This window comes from Nerophis lumbriciformis, linkage group LG01 (assembly GCF_033978685.3).
Source record: "Nerophis lumbriciformis linkage group LG01, RoL_Nlum_v2.1, whole genome shotgun sequence".
Classification (NCBI taxonomy): Eukaryota; Metazoa; Chordata; class Actinopteri; order Syngnathiformes; family Syngnathidae; genus Nerophis; species Nerophis lumbriciformis.
The window spans coordinates 28,883,112-28,906,222 of record NC_084548.2 but is presented as its reverse complement, the minus strand read 5'-3'; the positions used below and the strand labels follow the sequence as shown (position 1 = coordinate 28,906,222).

The 23,111-nt window shown below is 44.3% G+C and overlaps 1 protein-coding gene across 3 annotated transcripts in view; it reads right to left on the bottom strand.

The window, feature by feature from the left end:
* fmnl2b (formin-like 2b) overlaps nt 1-23,111 on the bottom strand; it is a 44,336-nt gene that overhangs the window by 18,421 nt on the left and 2,804 nt on the right. The window contains exons 6-24 of one of the 3 annotated variants that reach the window (XM_061978660.1): nt 22,937-23,080; nt 22,738-22,867; nt 22,523-22,599; nt 22,316-22,409; nt 22,139-22,213; nt 21,921-22,031; nt 21,676-21,825; nt 20,301-20,402; nt 19,933-20,153; nt 19,638-19,741; nt 19,346-19,534; nt 19,154-19,174; nt 18,819-18,943; nt 18,292-18,494; nt 17,991-18,225; nt 17,843-17,911; nt 17,688-17,768; nt 5,994-6,123; nt 5,766-5,926 (exon numbers count right to left, since the gene is read on the bottom strand). In XM_061978660.1, coding sequence (XP_061834644.1) covers nt 5,766-5,926; nt 5,994-6,123; nt 17,688-17,768; nt 17,843-17,911; nt 17,991-18,225; nt 18,292-18,494; nt 18,819-18,943; nt 19,154-19,174; nt 19,346-19,534; nt 19,638-19,741; nt 19,933-20,153; nt 20,301-20,402; nt 21,676-21,825; nt 21,921-22,031; nt 22,139-22,213; nt 22,316-22,409; nt 22,523-22,599; nt 22,738-22,867; nt 22,937-23,080 — 2,422 coding nt within the window. The remainder of the gene's footprint in view (nt 1-5,765; nt 5,927-5,993; nt 6,124-17,687; nt 17,769-17,842; nt 17,912-17,990; nt 18,226-18,291; nt 18,495-18,818; nt 18,944-19,153; nt 19,175-19,345; nt 19,535-19,637; nt 19,742-19,932; nt 20,154-20,300; nt 20,403-21,675; nt 21,826-21,920; nt 22,032-22,138; nt 22,214-22,315; nt 22,410-22,522; nt 22,600-22,737; nt 22,868-22,936; nt 23,081-23,111) is intronic. The other 2 variants (XM_061978661.1, XM_061978662.1) reach the window with 2 other exon arrangements.

Sequence of the window (23,111 nt, the reverse complement as noted above, 5' to 3'; positions counted from 1 at the left end):
ACAAGCTAATAATAATAATAACTGCTATAGCAGCCGCAACATTAATGCTGCCACAACGATGACTCTTGCTGACCTACTGCCTTTGGTAATGGCACCATTCCCAAATTATGTCAGCTCTATTGATAACCTCACTAACAACTTTGACAATGCCCTGCGCGAAACCATTGATAGTATAGCACCGCTAAAACAAAAAAGGGCCCCTAAAAGGCGCACCCCATGGTTTACAAAAGAAACTAGAGCTTATAAATTATCATGTAGAAAGTTGGAATGCAAATGGCGCGCGACTAAGCTTGAGGTTTTCCATCAAGCATGGAGTGATAGTTGAATATCTTATAAACGCATCCTTACCTTAGCTAAAGCTAAATATTACTCAAATCTCATCCGCCTCAACAAAAACGACCCTAAATTTTTGTTTATTACAGTAGCATCGCTAACCCAACAAGGGACTCCTCCCAATAGCTCCACCCACTCGGCAGATGACTTTATGAATTTCTTTAATAAGAAAATTTAACTCATTAGAAAGGAGATTAAAGACAACGCATCCCAGCTACAACTGGGTTTTATTAACACAGATACGACTGAATATACGACGGATACTGCAATACAAAATAGTCTCTCTCTTTTTGATGAAATAACATTAGAGGAACTATTACGGCGTGTAAGTGGGATAAAACAAACAACATGTTTACTTGACCCACTTCCTGGGAAACTTATCAAGGAGCTTTTTGTATTATTAGGTCCATCAGTGCTAAATATTATAAACGTATCACTTTCCTCTGGCACTGTTCCCCTAGCATTCAAGAAAGCGGTTATTCATTCTCTGCTCAAAAGACCTAACCTCGATCCTGACCTCATGGTAATCTACCGACCGGTGTCCCACCTTCCGTTTATTTCGAAAATCCTCGAAAAAAAATTGTCGCACAACAGCTAAATGAACACTTAGTGTCTAACAATCTCTGTGAACCTTTTCAATCCGGTTTCAGGGCAAATCACTCTACGGAGACAGCCCTCGCAAAAATGACTAATGATCTATTGCTAACGATGGATGCTGATGCGTCATCTATGTTGCTGCTTCTTGATCTTAGCGTTGCTTTCGATACCGTTGATCATAATATTTTATTAGAGCGTATCAAAACACGTATTGGTATGTCAGACTTAGCCTTGTCGTGGTTTAACTCTTATCTTACTGACAGGATGCAGTGCGTCTCCCATAACAATGTGACCTCGGACTATGTTTAGGTAACATGCGGAGTTCCTCAGGGTTCGGTTCTTGGCCCTGCACACTTTAGTATCTACATGCTGCCGTTAGGCGACATCATACGCAAATACGGTGTTAGCTTTCACTGTTATGCTGATGACAGCCAACTCTACATGCCCCTAAAGCTGACCAACACGCCGGATTGTAGTCAGCTGGAGGCGTGTCTGAATGAAATTAAACAATGGATGTCCGCTAACTTCTTGCAACTCAACGCCAAGAAAACGGAAATGCTGATTATCTGTCCTGCTAAACACCGACATTTATTTAATAATACCACCTTAACATTTGACAACCAAACAATTACACAGCGTGACTCAGTAAAGAATCTTGGTATTATCTTCGACCCAACTCTCTCCTTTGAGTCACACATTAAGAGTGTTACTAAAACGGCCTTCTTTCATCTCCGTAATATCGCTAAAATTCGTTCTATTTTATCCACTAGCGACGCTGAGATAATTATTCATGCGTTCGTTACGTCTCGTCTCGACTACTGTAACGTATTATTTTCGGTTCTCCCTATGTCTAGCATTAAAAGATTACAGTTGGTACAAAATGCGGCTGCTAGACTTTTGACAAGAACAAGAAAGTTTGATCCTATTACGCCTATACTGGCTCCCCTGCACTGGCTTCCTGTGCACTTAAGATGTGACTTTAAGGTTTTACTACTTACGTATAAAATACTACACGGTCTAGCTCCGTCCTATCTTGCCGATTGTATTGTACCATATGTCCCGGCAAGAAAGCTGCGTTCAAAGAACTCCGGCTTATTAGTGATTCCCAGAGCCCAAAAAAAGTCTGCGGGCTATAGAGCGTTTTCTATTCGGGCTCCAGTACTATGGAATGCCCTCCCGGTAACAGTTAGAGATGCTACCTCAGTAGAAGCATTTAAGTCCCATCTTTAAACTCATTTGTATACTCTAGCCTTTAAATAGACCCCCTTTTAGACCAGTTGATCTACCGTTTCTTTTCTTTTCTCCTCTGCTCCCCTCTCCCTTGTGGAGGGGGGGGGACACAGGTCCGGTGGCCATGGATGAAGTGCTGGCTGTCCAGAGTCGGGACCCGGGGTGGACCGCTCGCCTGTGCATCGGTTGGGAACATCTCTGCGCTGCTGACCCGTCTCCGCTCGGGATGGTCCCCTGCTGGCCCCACTATGGACTGGACTCTTACTATTATGTTGGATCCACTATGGACTGGACTCTCACAATATTATGTCAGACCCACTCGACATCCATTGCATTCGGTCTCCCCTAGAGGGGGGGGGGTACCCACATATGCGGTCCTCTCCAAGGTTTCTCATAGTCATTCACATTGACGTCCCACTGGGGTGAGTTTTTCCTTGCCCTTATGTGGGCTCTGTACCGAGGATGTCGTTGTGGCTTGTGCAGCCCTTTGAGACACTTGTGATTTAGGGCTATATAAATAAACATTGATTGATTGATTGATTGATTGTCTTTTCAGTCTATTCAATAGAATCTAAGTTGAAAAGGATTTGCACGTCATTGTATTCTGTTGTTACTCACAACATGTCAACTTCACTGGTTTTGGGTTTTGTAAATGAATGTGAAAATAAAGGCATACTTGTAGGTTGTGAGTTCAAACCCCGGCCGAGTCATACCAAAGACCATAAAAATGGGACCCATTACCTCCCTGCTTGACACTCAGCATCAAGGGTAGGAATTGGGGGTTAAATCACCAAAAATGATTCCCGGGCGCGGCCACCGCTGCTACCCACTACTCCCCTCACCTCCCAGGAGGTGATCAAGGGTGATGGGTCAAATGCAGAGAATAATTTCGCCACACCTAGTGTCTGTGTGACAATCATTGCACCAGTCAAGTTGACCAACTTTGGGCCGAACAATTGTTAGATGCACTTTATCTGTGACCCCTGCCTCATTAATAACACATCTCCACAGCAGTGAGCCTTTGACATAACCAACAGTGGGACATAGCAGAACTTGATGTGACTTGGCGCACCACTTGATGCTATTAGCTATCAGCACCTGTCCGGGCAATGCTAAGTGGAGATGAACTCTTTTATTGCACTTCATCTTCGACTGAATCTTCATCTTTGACATCAATAACACAACTCCACATGACATGCCTTGGAAATGACACCGCAGGACACACAATGCTAACAACATGGAATGCTAACCAGTAACAGCGGCTAGCTTAGCTGCAACTGTCAAGTTGACCACGTTTTTCCCGAACAACTTACGCCAGTGGTTTCAACACTCAAAGCCCAAGTCTAACTTAGATAAATTATCCAGAATGTGATGAGTCTTTCCGCATAGGAGCCGAGTTGTATTGGTTGGCCCCTCTGGGATACTGGCATACTTGCCAACCCTCCTGATTTTCCCGGGAGACTCCCGAATTTCAGTGCCCCTCCCGAAAATCTCCCGGGGCAACCATTCTCCCGAATTTCTCCCGATTTCCACCCGGACAACAATATTGGGGGCGTGCCTTAAAGGCACTGCCTTTAGCGTCCTCTCTCACCTGAAACCTTCACCCCTTAACAGCCGCATGCTGTCCAGGCGTCCGCTTGTCCTCCATATAAACAGCGTGCCGGCCCAGTCACATAATAATGTAGCGTTGGACGGGTTTAACAATGATCTTTACCCGAAGATGTCAAGAACTGCTCACACGTTGTATGATCTTTTAACTGGTTTAATGATAACGCAATGCATACTTGGTCAACAGCCATACAGGTCACACTGACGGTGGCCATATAAACAACTTTAACACTGTTACAAATATGCGCCACACTGTGAACCCACACCAAACAAGAATGACAAGCACATTTCGGTAGAACATCCGCGCCGTAACACAACATAAACACGACAGAATCCCTTGCAGCACTAACTCTTCCGGGACGCTACAATAACATCTGCGGCTTTTGGAGCTCAGTGCACAACTGCACACACAACAAGAAGGAGACGAAGCAGAAGAACGAAGAAGAGACATGGCGACGACGAGTAAGAAGAAGAAATACGCTTGCAAGTTCCAAAATGATTGGAAAAAACAATTTCATTTCATCCAGAAAAGCTCGAAGGGGAAGGGGTATGCTGCCTGCACCTCAACACCCCCCCCCCACCCCCCCCCCATCTCCCGAATTCGAAGGTCTCAAAGTTGGCAAGTATGGATACTGGTGAGCAGTGTTGGGTTAGTTACTGAAAACCAGTAACTAGTTACAGTTACTAGTTACTTCATTTCAAAAGTAACTCAGTTACTAACTCAGTTACTTACACCAATACGTAATGCGTTACTGTGAAAAGTAACTATTTAGTTACTTCTTCCCCCCCCCCCCCTTTTTTTAAGGCTCCCATTAATGCCCTTTTAGCCTTCATTTCAGTACTGTTATTGCACTGGAGAATAATACAATGTGTTGATAGACTTGACATGCATTTGCATTACTGAACTCAGAAAGCAATGTGGTCTACATACAACACACAAAGACAAAGACATGTTTCAAAGGGCCAATTTATTTCAGGCCAGAACAAATTGACAAAACTATTTTAAATAGCTGCAACATAATGGCACTTTAACTTTAACTTTAAGTAGATAGGATCTGAGATCCTAGACACAACTTACATTTAACTAAAATTTTATTTTCTTTGTGCTCGACAAAAGAAAAGTAGTGAAAATGTTAAGACACTCGACTTCTGGCTTCACCATGATGTCTTGTTAGTTGTTATGAGAGTAGCGTATGTGTGTGTGTGTGTGTGTGTGTGTGTGAGGTGAGTGACGTCAGTGAGTGAGTGGGCGAGAGAAGTGAGGGAGCGGCGACAGTGAGTGTGTGCAGGTGCTCTAGCTTGGTGGATGGTTGCGTCCAATAAAGTCACAAAGTTGCAACAAACCGCCGGCCTCGTCATTCACCCTCAGCTGTAAAGACCCACTTCCGGGTAAAGTGAAGGTTGTTAGCCCCGAAGTACATAGGCCCTGGAGGAACGTCTCCCTGCGCCCCTCAACTACGGTCTGGGAGCCCCCGCGCCCCCACCCACACAAAGCACGCCTCTTCTTTTCCACGCAGCGCTGCAATAAAACACACTCAGATCTTCTGTTTCTAGCCGATACTACATAAAAAATAACGTAAAATAACACAGTAACGCATCATGTAGTAACGGTAACTGAGTTACTGAATATAAAAAATGACGCGTTAGATTACTAGTTACCGCCGAAACTAACGGCGTTACAGTAACGCGTTACAAAGTAACAAAGTTACAAAGTAACGCGTTAGTCCCAACACTGCTGGTGAGTACTGTAATCTACAGTAGAACACACTCAAGGCTACTATATTGGCGTAACGAGTGTAAAGGTAACTATACGGGTGTCATTTCATGTTTAGAGGGCTCTAATATTGCATATATATATATATATATATATATATATATATATATATATATATATATTTGATTTATTAATAATAATCCTACTTGGCACGGTCAGTCAGGCCTGTAACCATTTTGACGCGATAAAACAAGAGAAGACTGAAATGAGTGTGCTGGTGTACCTGGGCGATGCGTGCGTCCTCCTGAAGTTTGTTGAGTCGAGATTCATTCCTGCTGATGAAATCTTTCAAGGTGGAGTTGTGCAGCATGCTGAATTCACGCCAGGTGAGTTCCATCCCTCTCTGCAGGTCCTTCACGTCACACAACACGTTCTCCAGACTCACTGAAAGACGCACATACACCGTATGAGCACACTGGATGATGTCGGAGGGACGTCAGTGAACCCTCACCTGCAGCAGCCTTGTCCACGTAATGCAGCTCGTTGAAGAAGAGCGCCACTGCAGGATACTTTTCTCTGACCACATTGGCAATGTAGTGAAGCAACGTCTGGGTTCTGTCAGTCGATTTTGTCTCCAGGAGCTGAAACCATGCGCGTAAACTCATTAGCTAAAAACAGAATACAAACGTTTTCAATCAAATTAAAATGAGAGTCGAAACTCTTTTACCGATAATACCACAATTTATTTTTTTAATATTACTCCATATGTATCACGGTATAAAGGAAATCACCATATTTGTCATGCTTAAATAAGTCCCTTTAAAAAGTACTCCTAATCTCAACAAATTCTGGGCCCGATCTGTTAAAATACAAATAGGTGGTAAATAGCGTGTGCAAACTATAAAATTACTATTAGTGACCATGTTGTTGATCTACTAAAACTGTGTGCGCAAAACATGGTATGGACTGCCTTTTTTAAATGAGTTTTGTGTGGACTACTTGCTGTCACTGTTGGCTCCAACCTGTGGTGTTTTACACAAATATTGAGTCGTACCACTTTTTTGGACTATTAGAAGCACAATCTAGACAACAGAAGCTATTTTAAGCACACCAAAGGAAAGCGCTGGAATGATGCGCTGGAATGATCCAGACGCAAGAAAAAGCATTTTGCAAGACATTTTTAATATATATTTATACATAATATGACAAAAGTTTAAGTCATCAAGCAGCTATAAAATGGCATTGCTGAGTAGAGGATTTAATTGTATTTACAAACCCCGTTTCCATATGAGTTGGGAAATTGTGTTAAATGTAAATATAAACGGAATACAATGATTTGCAAATCCTTTTCAACCCATATTCAGTTGAATATGCTACGAAGACAACATATTTGATGTTCAAACTGATAAACTTTTTTTTTTTGCAAATAATCATTAACTTTAGAATTTGATGCCAGCAACACGTGACAAAGAAGTTGGGAAAGGTGGCAATAAATTCTGATAAAGTTGAGGAATTCTCATCAAACACTTATTTGACGGCGTGGCGAAGTTGGTAGAGCGGCCGTGCCAGCAATCGGAGGGTTGCTGGTTACTGGGGTTCAATCCCCACCTTCTACCATCCTAGTCACGTCCGTTGTGTCCTTGGGCAAGACTGTTCACCCCTTGCTCCTGATGGCTGCTGGTTAGCGCCTTGCATGGCAGCTCCCGCCATCAGTGTGTGAATGTGTGTGTGAATGGGTAAATGTGGAAATACTGTCAAAGCGCTTTGAGTACCTTGAAGGTAGAAAAGCGCTATACAAGTATAACCCATTTATCATTTATTATTTATCATTTGGAACATCCCACAGGTGTGCAGGCAAATTGGGAACAGGTGGGTGCCATGATTGGGTATAAAAGTACATTCCATGAAATGCTCAGTCATTCACAAACAAGGATGGGGCGAGGGTCACCACTTTGTCAACACATGCGTGAGCAAATTGTTGAACAGTTTAAGAAAAACCTTTCTCAACCAGCTATTGCAAGGAATGTAGAGATTTTACCGTCTACGGTCCGTAATATCACCAAAGGGTTCAGAGAATCTGGAGAAATCACTGCACGTAAGCAGCTAAGCCCGTGACCTTCGATCCCTCAGGCTGTACTGCATCAACAAGCGACATCAGTGTGTAAAGGATATCACCACATGGGCTCAGGAACACTTCAGAAAGCCACTGTCAGTAACTACAGTTGGTCACTACATCTGTAAGTGCAAGTTAAAACTCTCCTATGAAAGGCGAAAACCGTTTATCAACAACACCCAGAAACGCCGTCGGCTTCGCTGGGCCTGAGCTCATCTAAGATGGACTGATACAAAATGGAAAAGTGTGCTGTGGTCTGACGAGTCCACATTTCAAACTGTTTTTGGAAACTGTGGACGTTGTGTCCTCCGGACCAAAGAGGAAAAGAACCATCCAGATTGTTATAGGCGCAAAGTTGAAAAGCCAGCATCTGTGATGGTATAGGGGTGTATTAGTGCCCAAGACATGGGTAACTAACACATCTGTGAAGGCGCCATTAATGCTGAAAGGTACATACAGGTTTTGGAGCAACATATGTTGCCATCCAAGCAACGTTACCATGGACGCCCCTGCTTATTTCAGCAAGACAATGCTAAGCCACGTGTTACATCAACGTGGCTTCATAGTAAAAGAGTGCGGGTACTAGACTGGCCTGCTTGTAGTCCAGACCTGTCTCCCATTGAAAATGTGTGGCGCATTATGAAGCCTAAAATACCACAACGGAGACCCCCGGACTGTTGAACAACTTAAGCTGTTCATCAAGCAAGAATGGGAAAGAATTCCACCTGAGAAACTTAAAAAATGTGTCTCCTCAGTTCCCAAACGTTTACTGAGTGTTGTTAAAAGGAAAGGCCATGTAACACAGTGGTGAACATGCTCTTTCCCAACTACTTCGGCACGTGTTGCAGCCATGAAATTTAAAGTTAATTATTATTTGCAAAAAAAAAAATTAAGTTTATGAATTTGAACATCAAATATCTTGTCTTTGTAGTGCATTCAACTGAATATGGGTTGAAAAGGATTTGCAAATCATTGTATTCCGTTTATATTTACACCTAACACAATTTCCCAACTCATATGGAAACAGGGTTTGTATGATAGTCCAAATATTTTGACAGGCACACGGATGGAGGATTCTATCTTGTCTCCTCCTTTCTCACAGCCATTTGTGTATAAGTGTGCCTGTTTGCATGTACCTTCTAAACATGCTAAATATAAACGCAAAACACCAAACAGCAAATCACATTGCCGCCGCTGAATGATTATATTTGCATCACCTCCTCCTTCACCTCCTCCTTCTGTTGCGGGCGTTATGATAATCAGCATCAGTGGCGATTGCTCTAAGACAGCAAGGGAAGCTCAGTATTCCCGAAAATGTAATAAAAAATAAGTGGTCAAATATTTACTTTTGTGTTTACGTTTCATTGACTAAATATGTACCAAAATGCATTCAACTTTTGTTCAGAATCATCTATTATTTTTGCATTCATTCTTGTAGTGTCACGGTGTATTAAACAGCGTTGAAGCGGAGCGTCCATTGACTTCAAAGGGGGAGTATAGAGTGGGTTGTTCCACTGCAGAGAAACTGGACAATCACTGGATAAATGCTCGGCTTTGTCCAGCCCATCTAACGCTTCTGAATGATGATTGGACAATCTCTCTGAGGCTATATCCCTTTTTGATTAACAGCAAAATAAACGAGCCAGCGACCTTGAAATATAAAGCACTGACAGAGCATTTTTTAAGTTTCGTTATGTTATTCCAAGTTGATTTGGATAATTTTACAATTTCTAAGTTGTTTTCCTTGTAAAATCTAGCATCTTTATGTATTTTATCTGTTATTGAAGAGAGTGTATAGAACAGAGGTCCCCAAACTACGGCCCGCGGGCCGGATCCGGCCCCCCAGCATCCAAAATCCGGCCCACAGGAAGTCCCAAGTTAAAAAAAAAAGTGTATATATTTTTTTTTTTTTTTTTTTTTGTTTTTGTTTTTAATCTTTCCTTTCTAATCCATTTTCTACCGCTTGTTACTCTTGGTGTCTCCTAGCCGCTCAGGAAAATCATCCATCCATCCATCCATCTTCTTCCGCTTATCCGAGGTCGGGTCGCGGGGGCAGCGGCCTAAGCAGGGAAGCCCAGACTTCCCTCTCCCCAGCCACTTCGTCCAGCTCTTCCTGTGGGACCCCGAGGCGTTCCCAGGCCAGCCGGGAGACATAGTCTTCCCAACGTGTCCTGGGTCTTCCCCGCGGCCTCCTACCGGTCGGACGTGCCCTAAACACCTCCCTAGGGAGGCGTTCGGGTGGCATCCTGACCAGATGCCCGAACCACCTCATCTGGCTCCTCTCGATGTGGAGGAGCAGCGGCTTTACTTTGAACTCCTCCCGGATGGCAGAGCTTCTCACCCTATCTCTAAGGGAGAGCCCCGCCACCCGGCGGAGGAAACTCATTTCGGCCGCTTGTACCCGTGATCTTGTCCTTTCGGTCATAACCCAAAGCTCATGACCATAGGTGAGGATGGGAACGTAGATCGACCGGTAAATTGAGAGCTTTGCCTTCCGGCTCAGCTCCTTCTTCACCACAACGGATCGATACAGCGTCCGCATTACTGAAGACGCCGCACCGATCCGCCTGTCGATCTCACGATCCACTCTTCCCTCACTCGTGAACAAGACTCCGAGGTACTTGAACTCCTCCACTTGGGGCAAGATCTCCTCCCCAACACGGAGATGGCACTCCACCCTTTTCCGGGCGAGAACCATGGACTCGGACTTGGAGGTGCTGATTCTCATCCCAGTCGCTTCACACTCAGCTGCGAACCGATCCAGTGAGAGCTGAAGATCCTGGCCAGATGAAGCCATCAGGACCACATCATCTGCAAAAAGCAGAGACCTAATCCTGCAGCCACCAAACCAGATCCCCTCAAAGCCTTGACTGCGCCTAGATATTCTGTCCATAAAAGTTATGAACAGAATCGGTGACAAAGGGCAGCCTTGGCGGAGTCCAACCCTCACTGGAAACGTGTGCGACTTACTACCGGCAATGCGGACCAAGCTCTGGCACTGATCATACAGGGAGCGGACTGCCACAATCAGACAGTCAGATACCCCGTACTCTCTGAGCACTCCCCACAGGACTTCCCGAGGGACACGGTCGAATGCCTTCTCCAAGTCCACAAAACACATGTAGACTGGTTGGGCAAACTCCCATGCACCCTCAAGGACCCTGCCGAGAGTATAGAGCTGGTCCACAGTTCCACGACCAGGACGAAAACCACACTGTTCCTCCTGAATCCGAGGTTCGACTATCCGGCGTAGCCTCCTCTCCAGTACACCTGAATAGACCTTACCGGGAAGGCTGAGGAGTGTGATCCCACGATAGTTAGAACACACCCTCCGGTTCCCCTTCTTAAAGAGAGGAACCACCACCCCGGTCTGCCAATCCAGTGGTACCGCCCCCGATGTCCACGCGATGCTGCAGAGTCTTGTCAACCAAGACAGCCCCACAGCATCCAGAGCCTTAAGGAACTCCGGGCGGATCTCATCTACCCCTGGGGCCTTGCCACCGAGGAGCTTTTTAACTACCTCAGCAACCTCAGCCCCAGAAATAGGAGAGCCCACCACAGACTCCTCAGGCACTGTTTCCTCATAGGAAGACGTGTTGGTGGGATTGAGGAGGTCTTCGAAGTATTCCCTCCACCGATCCACAACATCCGCAGTCGAGGTCAGCAGAACACCATCCCCGCCATACACGGTGTTGATAGTGCACTGCTTCCCCTTCCTGAGGCGGCGGATGGTGGTCCAGAATTGCTTCGAAGCCATCCGGAAGTCGTTTTTCATGGCCTCACCGAACTCCTCCCATGTCCGAGTTTTTGCTTCTGCGACCGCTGAAGCCGCACACCGCTTGGCCTGTCGGTACTTGTCCGGTGCCTCAGGAGTCCTATGAGCCAAAAGAACCCGATAGGACTCCTTCTTCAGCTTGACGGCATCCCTCACCGCCGGTGTCCACCAACGGGTTCTAGGATTACCGCCACGACAAGCACCAACTACCTTGCGGCCACTGCTCCAATCAGCCGCCTCGACAATCATATTGTCTAAAAATGAATTTTCCCATCGATAAAGTGACAATGTTAAATATTGATGAACATCAATGTTAATTGATGTTAAATGACAAAACGGATTATAAAGTATAAAGACAATGTATATATATTTATAAATATATATATATATTTATATATATATGTCTTAATAAGGTTATCCAAAAAATAGTGCTCGATACCGTAGTAGAGCGCAATATATGTATGTGTGGGAAAAAAATCACAAGACTACTTCATCTCTACAGGCCTGTTTCATGAGGGGTTCCCTCAATCATCAGGAGATTCCTGATGATTGAGGGAACCCCTCATGAAACAGGCCTGTAGAGATGAAGTAGTCTTGTGATTTTTTTCCCACACATACATACATATATATATATATATATATATATATATATATATATATATATATATATATATATATATATATATATATATATATATATATGTATATATATATATATATATATATATATATATATAGGCTGGCCCTCGGACAAATTTTTTTACCCTAATGCGGCCCCCGAGTCAAAAAGTTTGGGGACCCCTGGTTTAGAAAGTAGCGGAAAAAAACCTGAAAGACCAGCACCCGCCACTGATCAGCATATATTCTGCGTATACAGTACATGAAGACAGACGTGCTAAATTGTGCTTAATATTTTGATCATTTAAGAGATGTGCATGTGTTTCAATACACGCAAACCTGTTATAGATCATGTCCTATGTGTATAAAATACATATATTACACAAACACTCCTCTTCCATTGAAACCTCTACACCAGACTAAGCTGCAGAAAAATATTTGAGGGGGAGCCTCTGCCAACAATTGATTCCCGCCGCGGTAAAGCGCACACTTGCTAAAGCGCACACTTGTTAAAGCTTTTATGCTGGCCTTTATCAGTCCACAAACTGATTACTACATGGAAGACAAACACTTTATATTTCTGGTTATCATAAGGATGTGCGTTTGAAAATATTTTGGCCTTTATCATGTCTGAAAATGTCGAGTTGGCCATTTCTATGGTATTAATTGTAAAGGACTGTTGTTGATCCAATGTTGATGTGCCAAAACCTCTTTCTTGTTTAAAAGCTACATACGATATTAACTGTAATTTGTTCATGCACATAATAATTATTAATAAAGTGTTTGGATGTATTCATTAAATCAATGTATTCTTGGTTGTCAAAAAAGGATACAAAGTAATATTTTGATATTGACAGATGTCATCTATCCATAAATCACTTGAATACCCTTAGGACAGTGTTTTTCAACCACTGTGCCGCGGCACACTAGTGTACCGTGGGATATTGTTTGGTGTGCCGTGGTAAATTATGTAATTTCACCTAATTGGGTTAAAAATATTATTTGCAAACCAGTAATTATTTGTGATGTCAAGAGATCGGCAGAGTAACCGTGTAATACTCTTCCATATCAGTAGGTGGCAGCAGGTAGCTAATTGCTTTGTAGACGTCAGGAACATGATGTGTCTTGATCACAATATGCAGGCGACAGTGGGAGGCAGCGTGCAGGTAAAAAGGTGTCTAATGCTTAAACCAAAAATAAACAAAAGGCATGGAAGCTTAGGGGTGGCTACACAAAATGAAAATAAAACTGAACTGGCTGCAAAGTAAACAAAAACAGAATGCTGGACGACAGCAAAGACTTACAGCGTGTGGCGCAGCAGACGGCGTCCACAAAGTACATCTCTACATGACATGACAATCAACAACAAAATAGGAGCGCCAGACAAGAACTAAAACTCTACACACAGGAAAACACCAAAATACTCCAAATAAGTCACAGCGTGATGTGACAGGTGGTGACAGTACACCTACTTTGAGACGAGCTACAGTGCTTGGTTGGTTATGGTTCGAATTTTTATCCAACAATTGCGAGAACAACTGTTCACTGTCAATATCGGGTGCTGAGTTCAATTTTTTTATGTTTTTTGCTGGTGGTGTGCCTTGGGATTATTTTCAATGAAAAAAATGTGCCTCGGCTCACAAAAGGTTGGAAAACACTGCCTTAGGAGATGTACAGATGTAATGTGTCAATATCAAAATATTATTTCTAATCACTAAGATGTTCTTTGAGGTTGATTTCAGCTTTTTAAAGGGTACTTCAACACGTAAACAGTACAGTATATACTTCATTATCATACATGTAACTCGCTTGGATGAATACATCCAAACACCTGATTAAATATTTATTATGTGCATGAACAAAGAGCTTCTAAACAAGAAAACAGTTTTAGCACATTAACATCGAATCAATAAGAGTCCTTTTATATTATCATAGGAATGGCCAACTCTGTCATTGTTCAAACACGATAAAGGCTTAAATAACACACATCCTAATGATAACCACAACTATAAGTGTTTGTCTTGCATGTCGTAATCAGTTGTGGACAGACAAAACCTTAAAACATGATACGTGCTCCTGCGACGCGGCAGCGGGAATACATTTTTGACATGGAATCAGTTTTTGGTGCAACACGATAGCAGCAAAGAATAGATCTGACTTACAGTTGTGTCGATTTGACGATTGATGACTTGCCTGCTGTTGGCATCAGAGCAGTAAAAATGAAATGTGTGCTCTTTACTATCTCCCTGGTGTGCACATATCACCATGTAGAACATGTTGAGTTCAAACCCCGGCCGAGTCATACCAAAGACTATAAAAATGGGACCCATTACCTCCCTGCCTGGCACTCAGCATCAAGGGTTGGAATTGGGGGTTGAATCACCAAAAATTGTTCCTGGGCGCGGCCACCGCTGCTGCCCACTGCTCCCCTCACCTCCCCAGGGATGATCAAGGGTGATGAGTCAAATGCAGAGAATAATTTCGCCACACCTAGTGTGTGCGTGACAATAATTGCTACTTTAACTTTAAAGCCACACATTTTGGTTTAGGCGGCGACTTCCTTAACTCGCAAGGGAAAAGCATCTGATTGGCTCTTGTTCATAACTAACCCCTCTCCCCCTTTTCAAAGTACACCATTGATAAGCTGTTATTGGATATATTTCAAACTTGTCCCACCCATTGACAAGACAACATTTATTATGATTGTATTTCTTTTCTGTCAACATTTTTGCCTCGTAAACTAACATGTCAGTTACTTGTTTTATTGTCTTAGTCAATATGCCTTTGTTTTGATTACTGATCATTCTATTTTTTTTACCTGCTCTGATGTAAAAAATAACTCCATCCATCCATCCATTTTCTACCGCTTATTCCCTTTGGGGTCGCTGGAGCCTATCTCAGCTACAATCGGGCAGAAGGCGGGGTACACCCTGGACAAGTCGCCACCTCATCACAGGGCCAACACAGATAGACAGACAACATTCACACTCACATTCACACACTAGGGCCAATTTAGTGTTGCCAATCAACCTATACCCAGGTGCATGTCTTTGGAGGTGGGAGGAAGCCGGAGTACCCGGAGGGAACCCATGCAGTCACGGGGAGAACATGCAAACTCCACACAGAAAGTTCCGAGGCCGGGATTGAACTCACGACTACTCAGGACCTTCGTATTGTGAGGCAGATAACTCAATAAATAAAAATAAAACAAACAGCTTACAGCCCAGGGCGGGCATGGCTTACTCGATAGACGAGCCTAGCCCGCCCAGGCCCACCCATTACTGCTCGACACCTCCTCGGGAAAAACCAAAGAACTGACCTCAAGGACAAGATTATAGACCTGCACAAGACTGAAATGGACTACAAGTTTGACAATTAAAACCTGAATGAATCACACAAGGCGACAAGGAGACTGTGAAGAGGTCACATGACAGCAAAATAGATGTGTTTGGCTTCAAGTAAGCTGGACGTGTTTGTTTGCAGAGAAATGTTGAATAAAAAATCTAACAACATCACTACTGTCAGACATGGAGGTGCAAATATTCTGTTTTGTAATGTTTCTCTCACCAAAACTCTTGCATCCCTGCTGACCAACTTCCAAGAAAGTGCAAGTACTACATCAAAAATAAATGATCTTTGTGCTTACCACCAATACTTTCTGCACCAACTACTAAATTACCTTTTGTAAGGGCATCAAATACTTACTTACATGGTTCAAACAGAAATACATTTTCAATCTTTATATACCGTTTTTTTTTTTTTTTACACTCTGTTACACAGAACCTACAAACCCCGTTTCCATTTGAGTTGGGAAATTGTGTTAGATGTAAATATAAACGGAATACAATGATTTGCAAATAATTTTCAACCCATATTCAGTTGAATATGCTACAAAGACAACATATTTGATGTTCAAACTGATAAACATTTTTCTTTGTGCAAATAGTCATTAACTTTAGAATATGATGCCAGCAACGCGTGACAAAGAAGTTGGGAAAGGTGGCAATAAATACTGATAAAGTTGAGGAATGCTCATCAAACACTTATTTGGAACATCCCACAGGTGAACAGGCAAATTGGGAACAGGTGGGTGCCATGATTGGGTATAAAAGTAGATTCCATGAAATGCTCAGTCATTCACAAACAAGGATGGGGCGAGGGTCACCGCTTTATCAACAAATGCGTGAGCAAATTGTTGAACAGTTTAAGAAAAACCTTTATCAACCAGCTATTGCAAGGAATTTAGAGATTTCACCATCTACGGTCCGTAATATCATCAAAGGGTTCAGAGAATCTGGAGAAATCACTGCACGTAAGCAGCTAAGCCCATGACCTTCGATCCCTCAGGCTGTACTGCATCAACAAGCGACATCAGTGTGTAAAGGATATCACCACATGGGCTCAGGAACACTTCAGAAACCCACTGTCAGTAACTACAGTTGGTCGCTACATCTGTAAGTGCAAGTTAAAACTCTCCTATGCAAGGCGAAAACCGTTTATCAACAACACCCAGAAACGCTGTGGGCTTCGCTGGGCCTGAGATCATCTAAGATGGACTGATACAAAGTGGAAAAGTGTTCTGTGGTCTGACGAGTCCACATTTCAAATTGTTTTTGGAAACTGTGGATGTCGTGTCCTCCGGACCAAAGAGGAAAAGAACCATCCAGATTGTTATAGGCGCAAAGTTGAAAAGCCAGCGTCTGTGATGGTATGGGGGTGTATTAGTGCCCAAGACATGGGTAACTTACACATCTGTGAAGGCGCCATTAAAGCTGAAAGGTACATACAGGTTTTGGAGCAACGTATGTTGCCATCCAAGCAACGTTACCATGGAAACCCTTGCTTATTTCAGCAAGACAATGCCAAGCCACGTGTTACTTCAACATGGCTTCATCGTAAAAGAGTGCGGGTACTAGACTGGCCTGCCTGTAGTCCAGACCTGTCTCCCATTGAAAATGTGTGGCGCATTATGAAGCCTAAAATACCACAACAGAGACCCCGGACTTAAGCTGTACATCAAGCAAGAATGGGAAAGAATTCCACCTTCCATCCATCCATTTTCTACCGCTTATTCCCTTTTGGGGTCGCGGGGGGCGCTGGAGCCTATCTCAGCTACAATCGGGCGGAAGGCGGGGTACACCCTGGACAAGTCGCCACCTCATCGCAGGGCTGAGAAGCTTAAAAAATGTGTCTCCTCAGTTCCCAAACGTTTACTGAGTGTTGTTAAAAGGAAAGGCCATGTACCGGTAACACAGTGGTGAACATGCCCTTTCCCAACTACTTTGTCACATGTTGCAGCCATGAAATTCTAAGTTAATTATTATTTGCAAAAAAAAAAAAAAAAATTATGAGTTTGAACATCAAAAATCTTGTCTTTGTAGTGCATTCAATTGAATATGGGTTGAAAAGGATTTGCAAATCATTGTATTCCGTTTATATTTACATCTAACACAATTTCCCAACTCATATGGAAACAGGGTTTGTACTATTAAATGATGTACTGTTCTTATCTTTGTAAGGGTACACTTACTAAATAAACAAGGAATCAAATACTTAATTTCCCCACTGTATGGACACAGAATAAAATGATCTAAGCGCAGGGAGAACATATAAACGCACAATTACCGGGTAAACTCCACACAGTCAATATTGTTATGGTAGAGATAAAATGTGAGTGTGTGTGTGTGTGTGTGAGTTACCAGGTCTAAGCTCTGTAGTTTGAATCCATACACAGCACCTCTCTTACTGCTGTTCATGTAATTCCCAAGCGCTAAGATGATCTGCAACAACAAACAGCAAGAAGATGTTAGGAAGAACAACACCAGTGATCCAATCATAATGGAAACAAACTGACCTCAAGTATCTTCTTCAGTTTCTGAGATGATTTAATGGAAACGGATGCAGCAATCATGGCATGGAGTTGCTATAAGAAGATGCATCATTGTTTGACAAGACCTACTCTCTTTACAGATTTATCATTTAGTGTGAATGTTTCCATCTACCGGTGTTAGCAGTTGCACATTGTCACAGTAGTTGCCCATGAAGGTCATAATGGACATGCGCTGGTTGAGTCTTTCAATGCGGCTGAACTGGATCATGAAGATGTCTTCGTCACTCAGTGCCTCCAAAGGTTTTCGGTCTCGCTCGTACTGACGAAGAAGCTTCACCTCGGCTTCTGTCGGCAGGAAACGCATCAGGCACTCCACAAAGTCAACTCGAACGGTCCGCAGATCAAACCTAGATGAGCAGAGTTCAAATTAGCGACATTATCTGACACAGACTTGGTTCTCATGTCAGTCTTACGTGTGGATGGCACGGCAGATGACCTCTGGGCCCTGGCCAGCCTTTCTCAGTGTGATGGCCAAGTTCTTGGCTCGGTTGGCCTCCAGCAGAGAAACTCTAGACACAGCCTTCTGAGGAAGTTTCTGTCTGGATAGCGTTAAATCCATGGCTGGACCCTGAGCCTTTGTTTTAAAGAGCTCCTCAAAGACTTCCACATCCAAATCCTGGACACAAACAAAGTGAGTAAGAACATGCTCCAACAAGATTGAAATATATCATAATTAGAATGGATTGGATTTTTGGCCTTTCTAGACTTTACAATGAAAACCATTATTCATTCAGTCCACATCCCCGAAGTGATGGTGGTAAACTACATCTGTAGACACGTTTTGTACTGGGCTAGACTGACAAACATTCATTAACCTTTATGCACCCGGCATAAGTGTCTTCCCCTAGGACACTACAGCAGTGACTGTGGCTTAGTAACCGCTGTGTGAAACGCCACCTTCCGGTTTCTGTTCAACCCGATTAAACCAAACAGGTGTTACCTGCAGGATGGCTTCATCGTCAATGTCGTTAAAGACCGTGCCGTTGATCTGACTCGGTTTCAGAGCAACCCAATTCAAGACTGGCATCCGAAACTTGGTCTGGATTGGTTTCTTTATCTTCACCGCTGTGAGTATTAAGCAAACAGACCATCATTTGACAGTGATATTAATTTTTCAAACATAGTTGGTGGTTTATGACGCTGGCAGATAATTGGATGATGGATGAATGACTGGCAGAATTGATTGACAGGTAGATGATAGATTGTAAAATCATGGATGGAAGATGGGGAGAAGATGGATAGTTGTTTGACAGGTGGACAGTCAAGTAAACCTACAGAATAACTTGAGTGGTCCCTCTGACAGCAGAACAAAAAAGAACATGTGTTAGTGACTTCCTGATGGATAAACGTCCCAAATTTTTTTTTTCTTAAAAGCGCCCTAGTCTTGCCTAAACCGGAAGCAAATTTACACCAAAGTAAATTTGTTGAAGGAAATTTCAACACATGAATGTGTTTGTCTGCGCTCACCTGCCAGCCCAGAGTTGAAGATGACCGTGGGTGACCCTCCTGACCCTGGAAGTGGGGGGGCCACTGGGGGAGGAGGAGGAGGCATAGGGAGAGTGGACGAGAGCTCGCTAGTCCGACATGGAGGGGGCGGAGGAGGTGGGGGAGGAGGGGGAGCAGGGGGTGGCGGTGCCGGGTACAACCCGTTGGACACTGTCAAGAAAAAGATACTCCTTTATTGTTCAGGGTTGTACAGGAAGTATTCCACAACAATAATTAATAAATATTTGCATTGGGATTGGTGTAGTTCACTCACCCGAACCTGGCATGGGTGGCGGTGGAGGAGGCACGGGTAAGGATGGCATATCTAGAGCTCCCCCCATTCCTGATCCCATTGCATGATAGGCGACCGTTTCTGGGCTGGATAGAAAGTAGAAATAGTTATTTGTGGTGTCCAAAGTCTAAACTGGGGGCCATTTTCAGCCCAAAGCTTGTTTTTGTTGGCCCGTTTGTTGGCATATTTACAAACTGAATAGATAAATAACTGTGTCTATTAGAACATTACCATAATGGTAAAGGTCCCACTGAAAATAAAACAATTACTACTTTACCTGGGGGAGAGATTGGAGCAGGGGGGAGGTGAGGGTGAGGCACAATTGACCACACCCCCATCACCTTCCCCTCTTTGGGGTTGAGGAGCTCCAGGGCCTCCTGCTTGTTGCGCCTCCTGGGCCTGACGCTCTAGACGACTCTGACGACGGATAGTCTGGTCTTTCTCCCGAACAATCCGCCGCAGTGTGTGTACCTGTGTGTTGGTGTTGGCATATACATCCTGTGCAACAGAGCAATTGTCAAATTTAATTAACCATCATCCAAAATTCCAGTAATCCAATGAGCAGCCCTGCAATTTCATCATCTGTGTCCACTGTGAAGTGTTTTGAAGAGTTGGCTTTGTTCTTAGTACGGTAACAGTACTGACTCTAAGCTGGTCCAGCTCCTTGTTGGTTTGCATCAGCTGCTTCTCAAGTTCGACGATCTTCAGCATTGCTTCGTTTTCCACATCGAGCAGACGTTCCGACATCTGAATAGAGAAAGATGTTAGCGAGTCAGCATTGGCTGTCTCTTTATTTCTGTCTTGGCAGTAGAGATGCGCGGATAGGCAATTATTTCATCCGCAACCGCATGACAAAAGTCGTCAACCATCCGCATCCACCCGAATTAACATTTAATCAACACCGCACCCGCCCGCACCCGCCCGTTGTTATATATCTAATATAGACGATGCAAGGCATTAGTGAGGTTATAAAGCTTTTGCCTGTTAAAGAAAGGCAACTGATCCAATGCAGCAATCATCTGGGAGCCGCGCTGAGCGCACCTCCAAGCGCGTGGAGGTGCGATGTCACTCGCACCCGGGCTCGCGCCCGAGGCTTCAGCGCGCACCGCGGCGCCCATCCTACTCGTCGCGGCCTAGCCCTAGCAGCTCTCGCTGCCGGCGACGGCCGGGTATGGGCCCGACGCTCCAGCGCCATCCATTTTCAGGGCTAGTTGATTCGGCAGGTGGGTTGTTACACACTCCTTAGTGGGTTCCGACTTCCATGGCCACCGTCCTGCTGTCTATATCAACCAACACCTTTTCTGGGGTCTGATGAGCGTCGGCATCGGGCGCCTTAACCCGGCGTTCGGTTCATCCCGCAGCGCCAGTTAGCTTGCCCCACCCCTTTCGTGAGCGCACTGCGCGCGGAGTGACCCCTGTTACGCGCCCCCGGCAACGGGGGTGGCGGGCAGGTAAGCTGCACGGGCGGAGCGCGCGGAGTGACCCCTGTTACGAGCCCCCGGCCACGGGGGTGGCGGGCAGGTAAGCTGCTTACCTGCTGCGCGTGACGCCGGCCGCGGCGAAGGCGGACGAGGCGGGGTGTCGTGCGGTGGGCGCGGTGGTGACCCTGGACTTGCGTCGGGCCCTTCTCGCGGATCACCTCAGCTACGGCTCCCGGTGGGGCCCTCTCGGGGGAAGGGGCCTCGGTCCCGGACCCCGGCGAGGCGTCCCTTCTCCGCTCCGTAAAAGTGTCCATCTCTTTTTTTTTTTCTTCTTCTGTTGTGGCATATGCTGCAGGTGCCTGCTCGTTTTTCGTATGTGGATAACAACATTCAACTATGTATATATATTTCCGAATTGGTTTAACTGCCACCCGCCTGAATCTATTTAAAATCTTTTTTTTTTTTATTTCAACCGCCCGACCCGACCCGCGGATAAAATCTAATTTTTTTTTTATTTCAACCGCCCGAACCGCGGATAATCCGCGGACTCCGCGGTTGTGTCCGCAAACCGCGCATCTCTACTTGGCAGCTTGTCTCACTGTGCTCAGGTTCTCCTCCAATTCTTCCACTCTTTCCAATGCAGCGGTTTTGGTCTCTGCATCTTCAAGCAGGGTCCCGACATCAAACACATTGTCCAGATATGCCTGAATCTGCACCTGCAGTCTGTCACTCTCTGTGTGCTTCACCCTCTGGTAGATGGAGGCGAGACAAGTTAATAATGTTCTTTGTTTGGCGTCCTGTCCTGTTGTTACACATCCAGAAAGACTGAGGACCCTCTTGTTACCTCTAGGTGTTCATCCAGGTTTAGTTTGGTAAAGTCGTACTGCAGATGAACTCTGAAGTTCATGTCTTCCACTGAGTGGACCACAATGTTAATAAACTGCATGCAGGCCACCTAAGAATTAACAATAAAGACAAAACAAATGAGTCCTATTCAAATTCTAGATGAACAGATTTTTTGTTTGTTGTTTTCATAGTAAGACCACAGTTTATAGAGTTTACCAAGAAATCAATGTTGTCATCTTCATTTTTGAAGTGTTCCATGAGTTTCTCAAAACGCATCGACTCTGAGCACACCTGCAAAAGATAAACCAATCAACCGGTCTGTCCATCACATTAGCTAGTGAGGCAACCAAGTAGATCGAGTGACCCTTGGCCATATTGACTTTGAGAGTTTACCGTTTTGAAGTTGTCAAAGGCAGACAAGATAATCTCATGTCCTCCTCTGACCAAACACACCGCCGCTAACAATTCCAACACGAGAGCCTTTGTCCTACAGGGAAAGGACAAGTAGAGAAGTTCAGTTTGCAATTGTCTGGTTTTATGTGGTTTTTATGGCTTGTTTTAAAAGTTACATAATACTTATAGTATGTGTGTTCTAGTAACCTTGCATTCCTGTTGTTGAGGCTCAGAGCAATTTCGTTTACAGCGTGTGGATGAGACATGACCATGTTGAAACCGTACTGAGAAGAAACAATCCGTGCATTAGTCTTAAGAGACATTAAGAGTTGGTTAGTTCCTATGATGGATGTCTTTTTACATCTCTAGATTCCATCCATTTCCACAAATTCTACATACAGGAGAAACAGAGAAAGCCTCACCTGGTAGTTCATGATAGCTCGAAGACACATGATGCACACGTGGACGTCATCTTTCTTACACACCAGTCTGGAATTTTTCAGAGTGCGACTACTGGGCAGCGTGTTGGAGCGAGTCACCAACGTGGAACTACTAACAAAATGTAACATTATCAGGGACTTTACAACCTCCCAAGAGTCCTTCTCCTTTTCTCTTTATTACCTGATGGAGTGTCGTGCTGTTCTGGGTACAGAGGAGGACGGGGAAGGGAGACTGCAGTCACCATGGAGATCTTCTATGGACCGACTCCATGGAGAGTCAATAGAAGCTGCATCTCCTCCAGACTCTGACTGCTCGCCATCAAACCTGCAGAGTAAATGTTGGTCTTAGCCGACTC